The sequence below is a fragment of the Sphaeramia orbicularis genome, chromosome 3, assembly GCF_902148855.1.
Source record: "Sphaeramia orbicularis chromosome 3, fSphaOr1.1, whole genome shotgun sequence".
Classification (NCBI taxonomy): domain Eukaryota; kingdom Metazoa; phylum Chordata; class Actinopteri; order Kurtiformes; family Apogonidae; genus Sphaeramia; species Sphaeramia orbicularis.
This window is the reverse complement of record NC_043959.1, coordinates 21751897-21771571: the sequence shown is the minus strand read 5'-3', so window position 1 is coordinate 21771571 and position 19675 is coordinate 21751897. Positions and strand designations below refer to the sequence as shown.

General features: G+C 37.2%; 1 protein-coding gene across 2 annotated transcripts in view; it reads right to left on the bottom strand.

The window, feature by feature from the left end:
* lrp4 (low density lipoprotein receptor-related protein 4) overlaps positions 1–19675 on the bottom strand; it is a 274143-nt gene that overhangs the window by 75802 nt on the left and 178666 nt on the right. For both annotated transcript variants that reach the window (XM_030130798.1, XM_030130799.1), the window contains exons 4-8: positions 18858–18971; positions 18646–18762; positions 15456–15584; positions 1020–1139; positions 809–934 (exon numbers count right to left, since the gene is read on the bottom strand). In XM_030130798.1, the coding sequence (XP_029986658.1) occupies positions 809–934; positions 1020–1139; positions 15456–15584; positions 18646–18762; positions 18858–18971 (606 nt within the window). The remainder of the gene's footprint in view (positions 1–808; positions 935–1019; positions 1140–15455; positions 15585–18645; positions 18763–18857; positions 18972–19675) is intronic.

The window sequence follows — 19675 nt, the reverse complement described above, 5'->3', positions numbered from 1 at the left end:
CTTACTTTATAAGAACACTTGTCTTCGTTTTGTTGTTAAACAGAGAACTTAAACAGAACTTGTGTATGTTAAATTTCATGCTTTACCATTATTGGTTTTTCAGACATGGTATACAAATGTGCTTAGCTGTGTTTGTTGTAAAGTATCTTTCCAAATGAAAAAATTAAATTATTAAAAAAAAGTGAAAAAAAGGGGGGAAAAAAAAGAAAATAAATTGCCATATCTCGAAAACCGTTGGTCCGATAAAGTAAAAATTTGAAAATTTGAAAATTTGGCTGTTCTGGCTACGAATTACCCATTCACCAAATTTCAGCAAAATTGGAGGAGGTGGGGTTTAAAGATGCCATTTTATCGGGTGATCTGAGATGGACTGACCCCACAGTTTACTCATATTTAAATATTTATTACAACTTACGTAGCATCATTGTGCTCCAATAGCATCTTCAAGCTCCTGACTGACATTTAATAGAAGGAGAAACCCTGGAGATGAAGTATTGTGTATAAAAAGGGATTTGATTCGTGTAAAACAGCTGAACTGACAGATTCAGAGTATGTTCAAGTAAACATAATGTTGTAAATCAGCAGAAAATATTTTGTGCTCAGAGGAAAAACTTTCTGTGCTCCTGTTTGTGAAACTGCTCAACAGTTTATATAAAGAACTATGATTCCCCCCCAACAAAGGATGAAGAAGGCCTGTTATAGGCCGTTGTCATGGCAACCACTGAAGCCGCTCTTATATTTAGGTTGTAAGAAGATGACAACGTACAACCCCGCACACACACACACACACACACACACCCAGTCGTACCAGTTTTCTCGCAGCCTTCTTCATCGCTGTGGTCTGAGCAGTCATCCTCGCCATCACATCGCCATGACAACCGCACGCAGCGTCCAGTCCCGCAGCGGAACTGGTCGGCCGTGCACATGGACGTGGCTGCACGGGAAAAACACAGAGATACAGATTGAACACGGGAAGCGTGGGTTAAAGCGGTGAACGTTACGCAAAAACAGACACTCACTGCAGTTCTTCTCGTCCGACTGGTCGTCGCAGTCGTACTCGCCGTCGCACCTCCAGCCTGCGTTGATGCACATCCCACTGCTGCACATGAACTCGACCGATCGGCAGGGCTGATGGGACGCTGGATACAAACAAAAACACACAAACATGACTTTGGAAACTTGACAACTGAGGCAGAGAAGCAGAACAGATTCACCACAGACAATTTATGATCAGAACTTACCAACAGGATCTAATTAATAATACTAACGACAAATATGACGCGCTTTATCGACTACAATAGACAGAATATTTAGATTTTTTAAGGGAATAAATGAGCTCAAGCAGATCACAGTCAGGTTTAATTCACGTTTTCAAATTTTATACAAATCTTCATAAAATCCTCAAAATAAAATGCAAATTTAAGCTTCAATGCAAGACTTTGACAGTGGTGAATATTAGGAAATGGTTCATGTGGATCAGTAGCAGTAGGAGTGACACTTTTTCTGAGGTAAGACTGACAGAATAACATAATATTATTAGATTGGAATAAATTAGAAAAGAAAATAGATTAACTATAAAAACAGGGAATTGGACATTAGAAAGTACTAGTATAAGAAATAAAAAATAAAGTAGTAATAATATTAAATATGTAATTATGTTATAATATAATATGCACAATATGTATATATTGTTTAATAATCACAGGACAAAAAATAAAAAAAAGTGATAATAGTAATAGTAGTTGTAACAACAATATACAAGTAATACACAGTATAAGTATGCAAGTAATAATAACTGTTCCTTGTACCAGTATTAACATTTCCTGAAAATTTCATCAAAATCTGTCTGTAATTTTTTGAGTTATCTTGCTAACAGACAAACAAACCCCAATGAAAACATAACCTCCACCTACAACTTTGGAGGTAATAATAATAATAATAATAATAATAATAATAATAATAATAATAATAATAATAATAATAAGAAGAAGAAGAAGAAGAAGAAGAAGAAGAAGAAGAAGAAGAAGAAGAAGAAGAAGAAGAAGAAGAAGAAGAAGAAGAAGAAGAAGAAGAAGAAGAAGATAAGAAAAGTACACTGACAAATTGACAATGACAACAAACATTGCACACTGGATAATATATCTATAGCCAGCTCTTGTTGAAAATACACATTAACCCTTTGATGCATGAATTATGGGAACATTAATCACGATTTTTTTTCTGAGTGTTTTTATCCCTCTTTAGGCATAAAAATAATAATTCTATTGATTTTTGTTAGCCTATTTTTATGAAGTTACAAAAATGTGCACTCAGCTGGACACCATGCATTTAGTTTTAGAACCAAAGAAACATGTATTTACTGATATACTGTGTGAAAACTATGAAATAAAAACATTTTTAATGCTGCTAATTTGATGTTTTCTCACATTTTAACATACCTGCATGGAGATAATATACAAAAAAAACCTGTTAATTACAGTCTAATAACAATTAGCAGTTTTTTTACTCTCAAACATCTTACTGCAGATCAGGTTTATCTAGACCAGCAAAGTTACAGTAATGGTATGAATTGTACTTTATGGGATGATGCATAAGCGTCCACTGTATTGGCTGATATGGAACTAAAACAACAAAATCCATGAATGTACAAGAGAACACTTTTGAACAGCTGTCCACTGTAGTGACCAGTGTGCATGAAAGGGTTAAATAGAGGCGTGAAAGTACCTAATCATGTGAAACTGTAGCTTCCTTTTTATATTATATATATATATTTTTTTGTGTAATAGAGGAGTTGTTAGGATCTTAAAACACCCAAGTCTTAGTCCATCTCAGAAATCAGATCTTAACCTTATAAATGAACAATTTTTGTGTTATTTCAGAGAAAAAAATGAATATAAAATGCAAGACATTGTGTTCTACCATCAGATTATTTTGCTTTAATATTGATCAACTGCTCATTGTACTCATTTTGTTCATTTTGAAAGCCAACAGACACAATGTGAGTTCTTATTTAACAGGAATAAGAATCAATATCTATGATATTCATTCATTTGGTGATTTAATTTAAAAATGTCTACCTCAGTTTTGTTAACACGTTCCATATTGTCTCACATTGAAGTAAAAACCTCTTCTCATGGCAGACCCCCGGGGGAACTCTGTTTTGGACATTACTGCTACATACAGCTGCATTAGCACAAACGCAACAACATACTATTTATCGTATCCTATATTTAACCATGTGATTAAATTCTGCGAGTCGGCCAAGAACGTGGTATAAAAGCATTGTTCCGGTAATAAATAAAGACAGTACAAACAACTTTCCCACGCTAAAAATGTCTGAATACAAGATCAAGGACAAAACGGGTACAAGTTCTAACAGGATTCCAGCACAAATTAAGGAGCAATCACATAAATATGCAGCAACCAGACCATAAGAAGAACATCAAAGAGATGATAATATATTTATACAACAAAAGGAAAAGATATGAACATAGACACGCAACACAAAGAAAATACCTCATGAGATTAAAAACACTAGATGATCAGAAACTGCAGATTCTCAACACCTTAGGTCATAACCATCCAGATGAATGAATCCACTGTATTATGAAGACATTCAATGGTTCTCACAGCAGGTATTTCCATGTTTCTTGTAGTAAAGAGACTGTGATTTCACTGTCAGATCCAATATCAACAGGTCTGATATGAAAAAAGATAAAATCTAATGTTACCACGTTCAAGACGGAGCTCGGGAATGGAAATAAAATATGGCAGATTTAGACACGAAATGAAAATAACATCAGTTCTGGATCGTCTTCCAGATCAGTGTTGGCAGATACTGACCTGAAGAATGTACATATTTTTCAAAGCAATAACTAACCTTCACATCTGAGAAAATACAAAAAAAAAACCTCTAACATGCCCAAATGGTGAGGAATTTAAAAAAGGCAATGTCCACTGCCTCAGTACTGTGACACGAAATATCAGTTTGTCTATTTCCACGGAGCCAATCAAATGTTAGCATTTGTACTAGAGCCAACCATAGATAGTGTTCCATGAACTCATTTGCCCAGTGTTTTTCAACCTTGGGGTCGAGACCCCACATGGGGTAACCTGGAATTCAAATGGGGTCGCCTGAAATTTCTAGTAATTGATTAAAAAAACACAAAACAAAACAAAAAATAAACATCTTACTAATAAAAAAATATATGGTGAGTTGACAGAGACAATCCCAATCCATAAAAGACATGACAAACTGAAGCTGAAACTGAAGCACTGTGGTTCTGTTTATCTTTCAGATGTTCATTGTGGTCAGTTTCAGATGCTGCAGCTCTTTCATAATTCATAGTTTGAGTTCTTGTTTGTTCAGTATTAATTGTCAGCCTTGTAAATCCAAGCTGGACTGACTGTACATATCCTGACCAAGGAAAAAAAAATTCTCCCTTTGTGCAGTAATCTACACCTGGCTTTTCTGCCTCCATCCATAATAATATGCATTATATAGACTAAATGTCATCTAAAATTAACATTTATTTGCAACATATTATAGTAAACTATTACATGATCAAAAACAAATTAATTTTAGCCAACAAAAAATCTCCATTTTGAATGTCTGGGGTCACCAGAAATTTGTGATGTTAAAATGGGGTCATGAGCCAACAAAGGTTGGAACCACTGGATTATCGTCTTGTTGCCACAGTACTGTGGTGTAATATGGCGTATACTTCAGTTTATTCTTTTGTGCATTTTGCTACCACAGTACTGTGGTAACTGATGGAAAAGATGACAAATTAGTGATAGTATATAGTATAGAATAGGAATTGTTGTAAATGCTCTACATGTTGTTTTATTGTGTTCTTTGCTCTGTGCAGTCAGTGAGGCTGGAGAAGGTGGGCGGAGCTATATGTTAGATGCAGCAGTGCGCTATGTTATTTCTCAGTTCAGTGTATTAAGTGCTGTGGTCCAAATTCTGCACTCTGAATGTTGTCTCAGTGACGGATTTATATCAATGTCGGATTTTACCTACTGACACCCTGGCCCCTCTTTGTTAGAATATTGTTAAAATTGTACTTAATTTTCTTTAGAGCTTTCATGTTGTTCATATTTGTTCAGGTTATTCATATTTTTATTGTTAAAGGATAGTTTGTTAATGTACGTATTTTCACAATTTAATGTTTTTTGGGTTTTTTTTGCATTAAACCAAAGAGAAAAATTTGGAGTTGTCATTATTTATAAGCATGATGTGTTAATATATTTTTCACATTAAACCAAGAAGAAAATTTAGAGTCATTATTTATATCATGTTATTGTTTTACTTGAGATCATATTGGCCTGTATGTGAAACCTGAACTAAAATGAGTTTGACATTCTTGACTGTTATAATTTGTCAGTGTACTTTTTGCACTTTGCAAATTCATCCCACATGTTTTTGAAATCCCTGTTCTAGAAGATACTGCACTGTTTCAGTTTAGACAGTTTTACTACGGGTAACTGATTAGCTGTTGAATATTAAATTAATTTCCATTTTTTCATTTCTTAAAACAATAATGTGTCTTTTCTTCTCTATAACTGAGTATCTTTGGATTGTGAAATAATTTGAGGACTTTGGTAAACACTGTTGACCATTTTTCTGACATTTCATGAGCTGAAAACTAAAACGAAGTAATCAAACAGTTAAATTAACACAGATGCTGATCACTGGAAACACAGTTCAATCAGAATTAAAGAAACCAAGACACATGGTGTTTGTGTTTGGAATAAATCTATTTTTCTGCTCATGTTTGTCACGACGGAGTAAAAGGAGGTGGAAAAACTAAAGCGCTGTGTAGAGAATAGATCGTTTTGTGTTTAGAGACTTACAGATTGTTGGATGGTTCAGTGGTTGAAGGGCTCTAATCAATATGAAAGAGTTTGACAAAAAGCAAAAAATAACGTAAACATGGGACAACTTTGAAGGCTTTGCATTACAAGGATAAGAGTAATAATAGAAGACAGTGTTTTGTAAGGAAACAAATCATGTTTCTCTTCTGCAAGATGAAATATCACTGCAAAATCTACAGGAGATGGGAGCTGCATTCTGTGTTCATCGAACTATTCTACTGCAAAAACGACCAAGTTAATAACAGAGTTTAGTTACAATGAAGAACATAACAGCATTTCAGTGTGAGAATGAGAGATTATTAGTACCTGTTCACATTCAACTTATGTATGAGTGACAAAAAGGCAAAACAGAAGGATGTACTCCAATCTGTGAATGTTTGATCCGTTTAATTAAAAAGGTCGAAATGCACTATTTCCATTTTCAAACATCAGACTGTTTATGATAAAGAAATGTGAAGTTCAGCCAAACATGCCAATGTAGTGGATTATAGAGATATGAACAGAAGTTATGTCCAGCAGTGGGCTAGGGGATTTATGTGACCACTAGAGGGAGTAGTGAGTCAGTGTCAGTCTCCCTTAAACCTATAACATACCATATTTGATACATGAGTTTGGAAGCCCTCTACACAATCAGTGTGATATATATATATATATATATATATATATATATATAATTTTTTTTTTTCCTTTCTTTCCTAGAAAAACCTGATGTACACAATTAGATATACACAACACACGGATAATCCACCAGGGGGAGGAATTCATTCACCAGAGGCCTTTCCAGTGGCACTACAAGACTGTCATTAACTCTTTAAGTGCCTGACAGTTAAGGGGCTAATAAGCCTTAAAAGTGCCACAGAATTTGGCTGTTTTTCAGTATTTCGCGTCGTTTTTATAATATTTGAAGAATCCTGCAGGAAACCGCTCGGTAACATCCGACCGATTGCTGATTAGATCCAAAACGCACCGGACGCAGCCGATTCATTATTGATCGTAATTTGCATATTTATAATAATAATAATAATAATAATAATAATAATAATAATAATAATAATAATAATAATCTTTATTTATATAGCACTTTTCATACATTAAAAACTGTAGCACAAAGTGCTTTACATATCAGTTTAAAAATCAGTACCGCCCCCCACCCACACCCACCCACTCACCCGCACACACACACACACACACACATATACATGCAAACCCACAAGCTCACACATACTTAAGAAGACTGACTGAGCACGGGTAGACCAGAACAAAAATGTACAAGTAAAAGTAAAACATCAATTTAGGAGGCGCTGTCTCAGGGAGCCATCCGCACCAGGATGCAGCCGCCGACCCCGGCGACCAGGCACCAGCAACACAGCCCCGGGTCCCAACTAGTGGGAGAGGGCCAACTGGGACCCCCACCCACCAGAAAGGAGCGGACCCCAGTGAGAGAAGGCGCCACAGCCCCCGGAGTCCACAGCCGCCCCTCGGCATGGAGGGCTCCCTCTGGTGAAACACCGGAGAATAAGAAACATTAAAAAGATATAAAAATATTATTCGGTTGCGTGACCTCAAATTCCCGTCTGCTTGGTCTCAAAAGGGGGACACAGAAAGAACGTCATCGAAATGTGAGAAAGAAATGGGGGTGGATGGTTTGTTTGTACACAAATATGGCGTGTTCTCCAAAGCCGATCTGATCGGCCCGTGGCACTTTACAGGTTGTTTTCGTAAAGCCGATTTAATCGGCCCATGGCACTGAAAGTGTTAATGAGGAAGGAGGCATAACTTTGACAATTTTGAAAAGGAATTACCAATTTGTTAGACATGTTTGTGTTATATTATGTTTTTGTTTGTTCACAAATAATAATATTTGAGCATTTAGACTCAAACTCATACATGGAAATTGATATTTGAAAAAAATGTTTTTTTGGTTGTTCAGAAGGACCAATAAAGGCTCCAGTTTCAAAGAACTGGAATTTTGTGTCAATGATTTAATGGTTCAGGCTTTACAGGGTTAAAAATCCAGAATCACTGTTGCTTTCTCCACTGCAGACGACTCTAAATGTAAAGAATGGAGTTCAATGTTAAAATAGCAGAGTTTCTTCTACATGGGTGAGCGTCATATGGAGGCTTATGAAGGTATAAAGTTATTATCTTTGCTAAGCTGCCATTTGTTGATCCACAGTTCAGACTAAACTGTGACAGTTCTGACCTTGTTTGTTGGATTCAAACAGATCTTTAGTTCAGCTATTGACAACACAAACCGAACAGAAAACAGAGGTGATTTGTGGTTGTACTGGGGCTGTTTTCAGTCTAAAAACAGAGCTAAGCTAACAGAGCTATAATGTAAACTATCAGCTGACATAGCACATAAAAATTATAAGACAGTGATATTTGGAGTGACTGTCAAAATAAGCATCTGAGTTTTATTTCGAAGAGGAAAACTTGATGATACTATAATACAGATGTGTATAAACAATGAGCTTTATACTTTATTCAGTGACTGATACAGTCTGTGGATACATAGGGTTGATTTGTTGGTGGTTTTGGTCCTAAGTGGGTTCTGGTTTGGACTACCAATACTAAACAGTACCACTTTAAGCATTAAAAAGAAAATACAGTGGGGCAAAAAAGTATTTAGTCAGCCACTGATTTTGCAAGTTCTCCTACTTAGAAAGATGAGAGAGGTCTGTAATTTTCATCAGAGGTACACTTCAGCTATGAGAGACAAAATGAAAAAAATGAAAAAAAAAAAAAATCCAGGAAATCACATTGTAGAATTTCTGAAGAATTTATTTGTAAATCACGGTGGAAAATAAGTATTTGGTCACTCACAAACAAGCAAGATTTGTGTCTCTCACAGACCTGTAACTTCTTCTTTAAGAAGCTCTTCTGTCCTCCACTCGTTACCTGTATTAATGGCACCTGTTTGAACTGGTTCTCTGTATAAATGACACCTGTCCACAGCCTCAAACAGTCAGACTCCAAACTCAACCATGGCCAAGACCAAAGAGCTGTCAAAGGACACCAGGAAGAAAACTGTAGACCTGCACCAGGCTGGGAAGAGTGAATCTACAACAGCCAAGCAGGTTGGTGTGAAGAAATCAACTGTGGGAGCAATTGTAAGAAAATGGAAGACATACAAGACCATTGATAATCTCCCTCAATCTGGGGCCCCACGCAAGATCTCATCCCGTGGGGTCAAAATGATCATGAGAACGGTGAGCAAAAATCCCAGAACTACATGGAGGGACCTGATGAATGACCTGCAGAGAGCTGGGACCAAAGTAACAAAGGCTACCATCAGTAACACACTACGCCAAGAGGGACTCAAATCCTGCAGCGCCAGGCGTGTCCCCCTGCTTAAGCCAGTACATGTCCAGTCCCGTCTGAAGTTTGCCAGGGAGCATATGGATGATCCAGAAGAGGACTGGGAGAATATCATGTGATCAGATGAAACCAGAATAGAACTTTTTGGTAAAAACTCAACTCGTGTTTGGAGGAAGAAGAATGCTGAGTTGCATCCCAAGAACACCATACCTACTGTGAAGCATGGGGGTGGAAACCTCATGCTTTAGGCTGTTTTTCTGCAAAGGGGACAGGACGACTGATCCGTGTTAAAGGAAGAATGAATGGGGCTATGTATGGTGAGATTTTAAGCCAAAACTTCCTTCCATCAGTGAGGGCATTGAAGATGGAACGTGGCTGGGTCTTCCAGCATGACAATGATCCCAAACACACCGCTCGGGCAACGAAGGAGTGGCTCCGTAAAAAGCATTTCAAGGTCCTGGAGTGGCCTAGCCAGTCTCCAGACCTCAACCCCATAGAAAATTTGTGGAGGGAGTTGAAAGTCCGTGTTGCCCAGCGACAGCCCCAAAACATCACTGCTCTAGAGGAGATCTGCATGGAGGAATGGGCCAAAATACCAGCTAAAGTGTGTGCAAACCTGCTGAAGACTTACAGGAAACGTTTGACCTCTGTCATTGCCAACAAAGGTTATGTTACAAAGTATTGAGTTGAACTTTTGTTATTGACCAAATACTTATTTTCCACCATAATTTACAAATAAATTCTATAAAAATCCTACAATGTGATTTCCTGGATTTTTTTCTCATTTTGTCTCTCATAGTTGAAGTGTACCTCTGATGAAAATTACAGACCTCTCATCTTTCCAAGTAGGAGAACTTGCAAAATCAGTGGCTGACTAAATACTTTTTTGCCCCACTGTAGATAATGATCATCTCTGTAAACACTTGGACTCTTCATATTTTATTAAGGTAGGAAAAGATATGTAACTGTACCTGAAGAGTAACAAACTAACAATGAAAACAGAGATCAAGAAAATAAAGAAAAAATTATTTTCCTAGCTGTGTTTATTGTTAATTTTCGCTGTGGTTTGATCAGCTCTGCCTAAATCAGCTAAATGTTATTAAATTTCCCTCCAACGTGTGAAAAGATTAAATTCATGCTAAAACTGGCAGCGGAAGAAGACGGAGGTGGATGAGAAGGTTAAAGCCGAATCAAACGTTTTCAAGTCCAAATGAGTGTGACGGTGGTTTCCTCCAGAGTCCGTGTCCATCGAAGGGGCGAGATAACGGAGGGTTGACATAACAGAGGAGACGAACGGAAGAAAGAAGGAAAGCGTTACATGTTCCAGTTGGGTCTTATCAGCAGAGAACGAGAAGCAAAACACAATAAAGAGTGAGATGTAGAGTAACCCACAGACGCCCACACACACTGTTATGATTCATACACCCTTTATCTCTGCCTCTTTCATTTTTTTTTTTTTTTTACCAACTTCTATGTCTTACTCATACTCTCATGCCTCGTTACCATTCTTACACAGATCCTGCTTTCGGCTGCGGAGCTCAGTAGATGAAAGAGTAGAGTTGGCGATTTTCAGTGTGTATTCACATGAGAGAGAGAGAGAGAGAGAGAGAGAGAGAGAGGCTTCTTCTTTAACAAAGCGCCCTTCATGTGTTGGCAGAGTCCATGCCAAGGAATGCTGTCTGAGGATGGGCTGTCTTATGCCGCCGAGGAATGTGTGTGTGTGTATGTGTGTGTATTTCCTAAACTGTGAGGACATAAATCAGGTCTCTTTAATGTTAATATTCTGAGCAAGAACAGGAATCCATGTTTTTGGATAAAACAATAAAAGTCAGATACGGTCATTCAGCAGCCATGTGAATACTTAAGGCTTCACACAGGTTGTAGATTTGTCCCATTGGTTTCTGAAGTGCCCTTTTGCACCTAGGGCAGTGTTTTTCAACCTTGGGGCTGGGACCTCACGTGGGGTCACCTGGAATTCAAATGGGGTCGCCTGAAATTTCTAGTAATTGATAAAAATTAAAACTTACTAATAAAAAATATATGGTGAGTTGAAAGAGACAATCCCAATCCATAAAAGACATGACAAACTGTGAAGCTGAAACTGAAGCACTGTGGTTCTGTTTATCTTTCAAATGTTCATTGTGGTCGGTTTCAGATGCTGCAGCTCTTTCATAATTCATAGTTTGAGTTCTTGTTTGTTCAGTATTAATTGTCAGCCTTGTAAATCCAAGCTGAAATGACTGTACATATCTTGACCAAGGAAAATAAAATTCTCACTTTGTGCAGTAATCTACACCTGGCTTTACTGCCTCCGTCCATAATAATATACATTATATAGACTAAATGTCATAAACTTAACATTAATTTGCAACATAGTATAGAAAACTATTACATGATCAAAAACAAACTAATTTTAGCAAAAACAAACAAAAAAAAAAGTCTCTGTTTTGAATGTCTGGGGTCACCAGAAATGTGTGATGTTAAAATGAGGTCACGAGCCAAAAAAGGATTTGTGATTTGGACACTGGGGTTCCACATGGAGCTGTCTTGGCTCCCTTTCAGACCACATTGTACATAGTGGACTTCAAGTGCAACCCTTGATCCTGTCACCTATTTTTGTAATTGTATTTATTTAGTTAGTTAGTTACAGGATTGTGTGTGTTGGCATTAGTTGCAAAAAAACAAGATGCATGCACCAGATGTAGCAAAGAAGCTAATTTCCATCTGTTGTCCTGGACAAACGACCAACGTAATAAAACATCACATAGATTACGAAGCACTAATACACTGGAAGGAAACCGTTAAACATGACAGATATAAGAAAGTTTGCTCCAGCTGAATGGTTCGAGCCAAATACATAAAAAGAATGTGGACCTGTTGCTTTAATGCTAATATTCTGAGCAACAACAGGAATCCATGTTTTTGGATAAAACGTTGATAGCCAGACATGGTCATTCAGCAGCCATGTGAGTGGTAAGGCTTCACACAGATTTTAGATTTGTCCCGTTGGTTTCTGAAGTGCCCTTTTGCAGCTAGAGGTTTGTGATTGGGACACTGGGGTTCCACAGGGGATTGTCTTGGCTCCCTTTCAGATTGAATTGCCCATAGATGTCTTTAAGTGCAGCTCTTGGTCCTGTCACATCCAAAAATACGCAGATGACACCGCTATTGTGGTGTGTCTCTGGAATGGACAGGAAGGAACAGCCTCCTACTGAACACCCCCAAGACCAAAGAAATGGTGGTAGATTTCAGAAAGTCCCCTCTTCAAATTGTCAACATATATCAAACAGCAAACTGCAATGATCTAAATGAGATGCTTAAGTAAGATTTCTTCAGTTGGTTTCTGAAGCGCCCTTTTGCAGGTCGGGGTTTGTGATCGAGACGTTGGGGTTCCACAGGGGACTGTCTTGGCTCCCTTTCAGATCGAATGGTCCATAGATGACTTCAAGTGCAACTTCTGGTCCTGTCACATCCACAAATACCCAGAAGACACTGCTATTGTGGTGTGTGTCTGGAATGGACAGGAAGGAACAGCCTCCTACTCAACACCCTAAGACCAAAGAAATGGTGGTAGATTTCAGAAAGTCCCGTCTTCAGCTTGTCAGCATATACCAAACAGAAAACAGCGAAGAGCAAATGAGACATTCAAGTAAGATACATGAAAGACAAAAACGATTCTGTCGATTTTCAGTTGTATTTGATGTATGTCATCATCATCCTAACCCTGACCGCTGAAGTTATACATTTCCCACTTATCCATTTTTGAAACTAATTTAAGCAAAACTGGTTTGCATAAACAGTTTCTTGGTTTCACTCAAAGTACAAATGTTTCACTATGTTTTCCGAGGTAGATGTTTCACTTCTTACTTGATGTCCGCGGTGCTTTTGATGTTAAAAGGAATAAACAACGTCTGGAATTCTGAGAGTTCTTCTGTCTTTGTTTCATATCCATTTACAAAACAATGAAAAATAATTGCTTTCTGAAGGCGAGCACAGATGAGAAACACGGACTGAGCCGAGGGGGCCATTGTGCACATGTTTATGTACGAGGAGGTGAGCATTGAAAGCAGAAAAGACAGCAGGAAATAAATAGTTAAAGACATGAAGTCGGAGCTGTTTCAGTGATGAGACAAGATGAAGACTGATCTGTTTTAATCTTGAGAACGAGTGAAAGGATCCTGTCAGTTTTCAGTATAAACTTAAGATGTTGCTAAGTAGATTTAGTGCATCTGGTGAATTTCCTCCCGAAAATCTGCATCTTTTAAGGTTTTCAGACGACTGGATCTGATGTGGGCTGCAGGGTTCTCATTGCACAGGATCTTTGAGGCATGTTTTGAGCTTTGATGCCTGCCCCATTTCCCCCAAAAAAAAGAAAGAAAAAAAAAGGAAACACTCCAGAAATGAGGCAGCAATTAACAGACCTGGATGTGGGAGGAGACGAGAGGGAAACCGAGAAAAGTTGGGTCGTGTAGCGTGACCTTCCTGACGATCAAACGACATTACGAAACCTTGAAGCTGCACTTATCTCGGTGCAGATAAACACATCAAAGAAGCAAAGCAGTGTGAGTCTGTGTGACTGAGATAGAGGGAGATGTCGTGGGCAGCTGCAGACAAGTGAATGAAGAAAAAAAAGAAAAAGAGTGTGTGTGAAATCAGAGAGGAAGAACAAGGAAGGAGATGAAGAGAGATTTGTCAGCAGCAGCAGCTTCTTTGGAGTTGGGAGATGGAGACATGATGAGTGTGTTACGGTGACAGCCGAGTGTTTCCAGTCCTGACAGATGCTGTGCAGCGGTGGCAGCTGTTTCTCAGCTCAAACAGACAGGAAGACGCTAGCGCTAACAGGGGCCGCCGTGCATTCAGCGTTTTCAAGGGGATAGGATTCACAGTCCTACGGCAGGCATCAATGAAACTTCATTCATAGTGTGCATTTTACTGCAACACAGATAATGGATTAACCCATTAGGCTGTAGTGTGCTGATGTCTTTAAAGTATCTTTGACCACAATGATACCAAAAAATAGGACCAATGTTTCTGAATTTCGCCAGCATGTTTTATCAAGACTCAATAACAAGTTGAGTTTGCAAGATTGTCAGGTTCTGTCTCTATGTTAAGAGTCCTGTGGTTTGATGCAGGAGATCAAGCTCCCAACAGACATGGGTGGTACTTTCACTGGAGGAGAACTCAACTAATTCAATCAAAGTCCATATACGACTTCCTATCAGTAATCAATAAGAATATTGATATCTGTAACCATTTCCCATCAACATATGGCTCATTATAAGTAAAGATAAATGTTTCATAATTAAAAAATTATCAAAAATTCAAAAATCAACATTTCTCAAAACTGTGAACAAGCTTTGTAGACACTGTCACGAGAATGCTACATATAAAATTTTAAATGAATCTGACCAGTAGTTTCTTTGGCGAAGATGTTTGAAGAAATTGCTAACAAAGACGACAACAAAGACGACAAAGATGATGCCGGACACAACGTCTTCTCAATAGTTTGTGGCCTATTGGCTGATGAGCTACAAAGAGCTTCAGAAGGTGGTAGTGCCGACTGAAACTCTAAATAAATGTAATGGGTGCAATATTCTCTCTTTTGGAAAAAAATTTTTTATGACAATTATTCATTTAGTTTTATCTATTATGATTATTTTAAGGCATTATTTAGTGTTTCTACATGGAATACTGCTATCTAAAATTCTGTAATTTTTAATCAGCACATTGTAATTCAAGTGGTCTGAGAGGAAACAGGAATTCTACTTCCTTCTCTGGGCTCTGTTGTCAAGCTGTAGATAATCTTTGTGAAAGGTTTCGGGTAGTTTTCAGACAGGTGAGCAGGTTAAATACATTACAGTTAAGATTTCGTCAGAGGAAACGTGTTTGAAAAAAAGGTTTTTCTTTTCCATAACGTCATGAAATTCATCAGATATGTATGTATGTATTTATGTATGTATATACGTATGTATTTATGTATGTGTGTATGTATATGTATGTATGTATGTATGTATGTATGTATGTGTATGTATATATGTATGTATATATGTATGTATGCATTTGGCCAGTGAAGGTTACAGATGTTTTTCATTACATACATAAACAGACCCTTAAATGAGAATGAATGTAGACAGTATGATGCACACACGCCCTCTTAAATCCATACATTTTAAACAAGGCGCAGAGTTGCTGCACATAAAGTGATGTCAGTGAGGTGAGCTTCAGGTAGATAAAAACAGCTGTGGTGAACTCACAGCAGTCAGACTCATCGGACCAGTCTCCACAGTCGTCGTCTCCGTCGCAGTGGTAGATGTCCAGGATGCAGCGTCCGTACCCACACTGGAACTCCTCCACGCTGCAGGTGGCTGTCATCACGTCTGAGGCTGCACCAACACAGACAGAGTTAAACAGATAGTGATTCAGATGGAATGAAGATACAAGAGCAGGATGTGGAAATGGAAATTTCACGTCTATAAAAATATCAATTTTGTTTCAATTTACTTCAAACTATGTACGTATAAAGAGGCAATTGATATGCTGACATCAGCACACGCATAGACATGATGACATCAGCTGGATCGATGCCAAAATAAGCTACAATATATGTGAGGGACAGGGTTTGTTGTGGAAAACAAGTTCTGGCACCACTTGTTTCGATTTGATTTATGGCTCGGTGACGTATCTGTAAGTGCACTCATAAGACACTCTGGAGTCACTGTGGATAAAAAGGACTATAACAGACTCAAGCACAGTTTGTACCCACATTTGGTAAACACCCCCCCCGCCCCATATCACCTGTACTTATCCAGTACATGTTGTACAGATTTCTTCCATCTGTAGTATAGACTTCAGTTTTTGTATGTTTTAGTATTTCTTTGTAATTTTGTGTATCGTCAATATTTTTCAGTATGTGTGTGATATTTTTATACAGTCTATACAGCCTTTTATACAGTCTTTATACAGTAAGATGTTTAATGCAGTCAAAAAGAAACGGAGGTGAAAACCTGATTTTCATTATTCCTATAACATTGATAATAAAGTCCTAATGTATTGTATTGTATTGCATTCTATTCTATTAAAATCAGACTTTTTGGTTCATATATGATCATTTCATAACAACAAATGATACAGTACATGATGATAAAAATCTGGCCTTTTTGCTCCTGCTTTGGGTCAAATCCATACCAGTTCATTTTAGTCCAGACTGAGGTGGTTTTCTTGGTTCACACCCGTCAAAACCAATGATTCAACAACAGAAAAGAAAACAGTGACTTATCCAGACTTAAAAAACTGCTCTCATAAAAACAGCTTTAATGTTGTCTGAAGACTGGAAAAATATAAAATGATTTCATTAATGATCATCACTAATTGTCAAGCTGTCAGCGTATGGGCAGTAGTGAGACATATCTCTGTCATCCATACAGGGTTAGTCTGTTCTTAAATTAAGTGATATGTTGACAGATTCATGTTCACTCTCAGATTTTATAAGAGCATTGAGAGCTGACAGTGAAAAATGCAGACAAGGGAAATTACCCCTGACTGCGTTTACAAGCACAGTAATGTTCAGTTATTATATCAAATATGAAATATTTTCATGATTTGGGTTCATGTAAAGAATATATTCCAGTTGGAAATTCCAAATCTGTGACAGTAAAACCCTGAGGATCTCCACTTTATCTGACATTTTACAGCCTATTAATGGTTTTAGAGGTTTAAAAGTTATTAAACATTTTAGAAGCGCATATTTTCCTACAGCTGTGGGCAGTGGTCTATGTCTGCAAGCACCAGCATACCCAAAAATAATAATTGCCATTTTTGCTATTGATCTTTAAATGCTTTATTTTGAACATTTCCTTATACAAATACCTTAATATTGATCACACAAGTTCAGATTTCTGCAGCGTACGCCTCACATATTCTGCTATTAATTACAGTAGATAATGTTGGTAACATCTACTTCAATGGTTAAAACCAACTGTGATCTGAAGTAAACTTTTACTTGTCTGCAAAAGTTTTCTAAAGTCAATGTAAATTGTTAATTAAAGGAAGACTTTGGTTTTAAGTCTGTATGCATATAAAAAAAGGATGAAACTGAATGTAAATAAGAAGAATATTGGATTTTAATTATCCATGTAAGAGCCCAGTTGGAAAATTGTTGTTTTTGGAATATTTCATGCTTAACCTTTAGATCACATGCGGCCCAGGGGCCAAATCTGGCCCCCCAAAGGGTCCAGTCTGGCCCGTGGGATGAATTTGTGAAATGCAAAAATTACACTGAAGATATTAATCATGTTAGTTCAGGTTCCACATACAGACCAATTTAATCTCAAGTGGGTCGGATCAGTAAAAGACTATCATAATAAACTATATATACTCACAACTCCAAATTCTTCTCTTTGTAAATGTAAACATTTTCATGTCATTTTACTGTATTTACACTAAAACAAACTATAATTTCAACAAAAACATGAATAACCTGAACAAAAATGAACATTTTGAAATGTCTGAAGTGTAAGTTTACCAATATTCTGCCTGTTATTAAATGTTTTACATATTTGTTGATCCACTGTGATCTGTAAGTTGTAATTTACATGTGTGAATGAAAAACTGAGACATAATATTGTTAAAACTGCGCTTAGTTTTCTTAAGACATTTCAGTTTGTTCATGTTATTTACATTGTTTTAAAAGATAGTTGGTAGATGTAAACATTTTCATTGCATAATTTAACTTTTTTCGCTCTAAACGTAGAAGAAAGTTTGGATTTGACATTATTTCTATATTATTATGTTATTATTACACTGGTTCGGCCCACTTCAGATCAAATTTGGCTTAATGTGGCCCCTGAACTAAAATGAGTTTGCCTTAGATGTAAAAGTGGGTCAAAAGTGACTCTGTGAGGTTGTTTTCTTCTAAATCTTTGAAATAAAAAGTTTTTAGTTCATATTCCAGGCATTCATCATGCTATTTAAATTTTTAACTTACCTTTTATACATTTTATTAAATTGTAATTTTTCTCTTACTACTCCAGCCTTCCATAGGTGGGTCAAAATGACCCACATTTATTTACAATAGAATTTCATCTGAACCTTTGATTCATTCTACAGCAAAACCAAAGGAATCACTCTCACAATTTATATACTATACATTATATAGCATATATACTTTGCTTTTCAAATTTTAAAATCAAAATATTAAAAAAAAAAAAAAAAAAAAAAAAAAACCATTGTAAAAATATTAAAAATGTTTAAAAAACATTATTCTTTTGTGGACCAAAATATAATACAAATTATTATTTTTAGCATAACAAAATGATAAAAGTGGCATAAAAACAGACTGATTTTAATATGGGTCATTTTTTTACCCATTTATGGAAGAGTGGGGGGTCCGGACCCTCATACATCTAAGGGTTAAAGACTGTGGTCATGTGCATATGGGTAACTTACGGCAGTTTTCCTCGTCCGATCCGTCCTTGCAGTCGGTGTCTCCGTCGCAGTACCAGTGTTCAGCGATACAGCTTCCATCTGTGCAGCGAAACTCCTTATCTGAACATTTACGCATATCTGAAAGAACAACCCCGACATTCAGATCAACAGCACAGCGTGAATGAAGGTAGTGAAAGGTTAGGGAGCGTGGTGGTGCGTTCAAGTGCACTCACCACACTGTTCGTCGCTGTTGTCTCCGCAGTCGTTGTCTCCGTCGCAGTGCCACAGGCTGCGGATACAGTACCCGTTCTGGCAGTGAAACTCATCCTCCTCACATTCTCTGGGAGCTGAAGAAAGAGGAAGAGGAGGATTAGAAGACACAAGACCATTGGATTGAGGAAACAACAAAAAAGAATATATGGACAAAAGTATATGGACACGTTGGATTCAGGTGTTTCTTTTCTAACAGGGGTCTGGGATACAAAACAATAATAGAGACAAATGTTATAATATAGTTTTGTATTGGATCAAATATCATCACATTGATTAGTTTGGTTTAGACTGTTATTTTTGCTTCTAAAATGCCTCAGATTTTTACCTAATTTCTCTCAACATTGATTTTTTTGTTTTGTTTTTTTTTTAAATACATGACTATGATTTGAAATGTTCTACCTCTAAATTTCAACAATATTTTTCATGCTGACTGTAAATAATAATTTTCTACCACATCTAACCATCTACTTTAATCACATCTCACTGAGGAAGAAAAATCTCACATTAAACTTTAGGGAAATATTGATGTTTATAAACAATATGGACAAACGTATTGGGACACATCAAGTCTACAGCTGTAAGATGAACCTGTTCATGATGATTTGAGATAAAAACATTATGGATGTGACGAGATCTCGTGCCACGAGATCTCGACGATAATTCTTGTTTAAGTGAAAAGCTGTCTTGTGGGTACAGGGCAGAAGCCTATCAGACTGTTAGCTGTCCAAACTTCTAGGCAGGATGTAGTTGAGGTATGTCGCGCCTGGAAATAATAAAG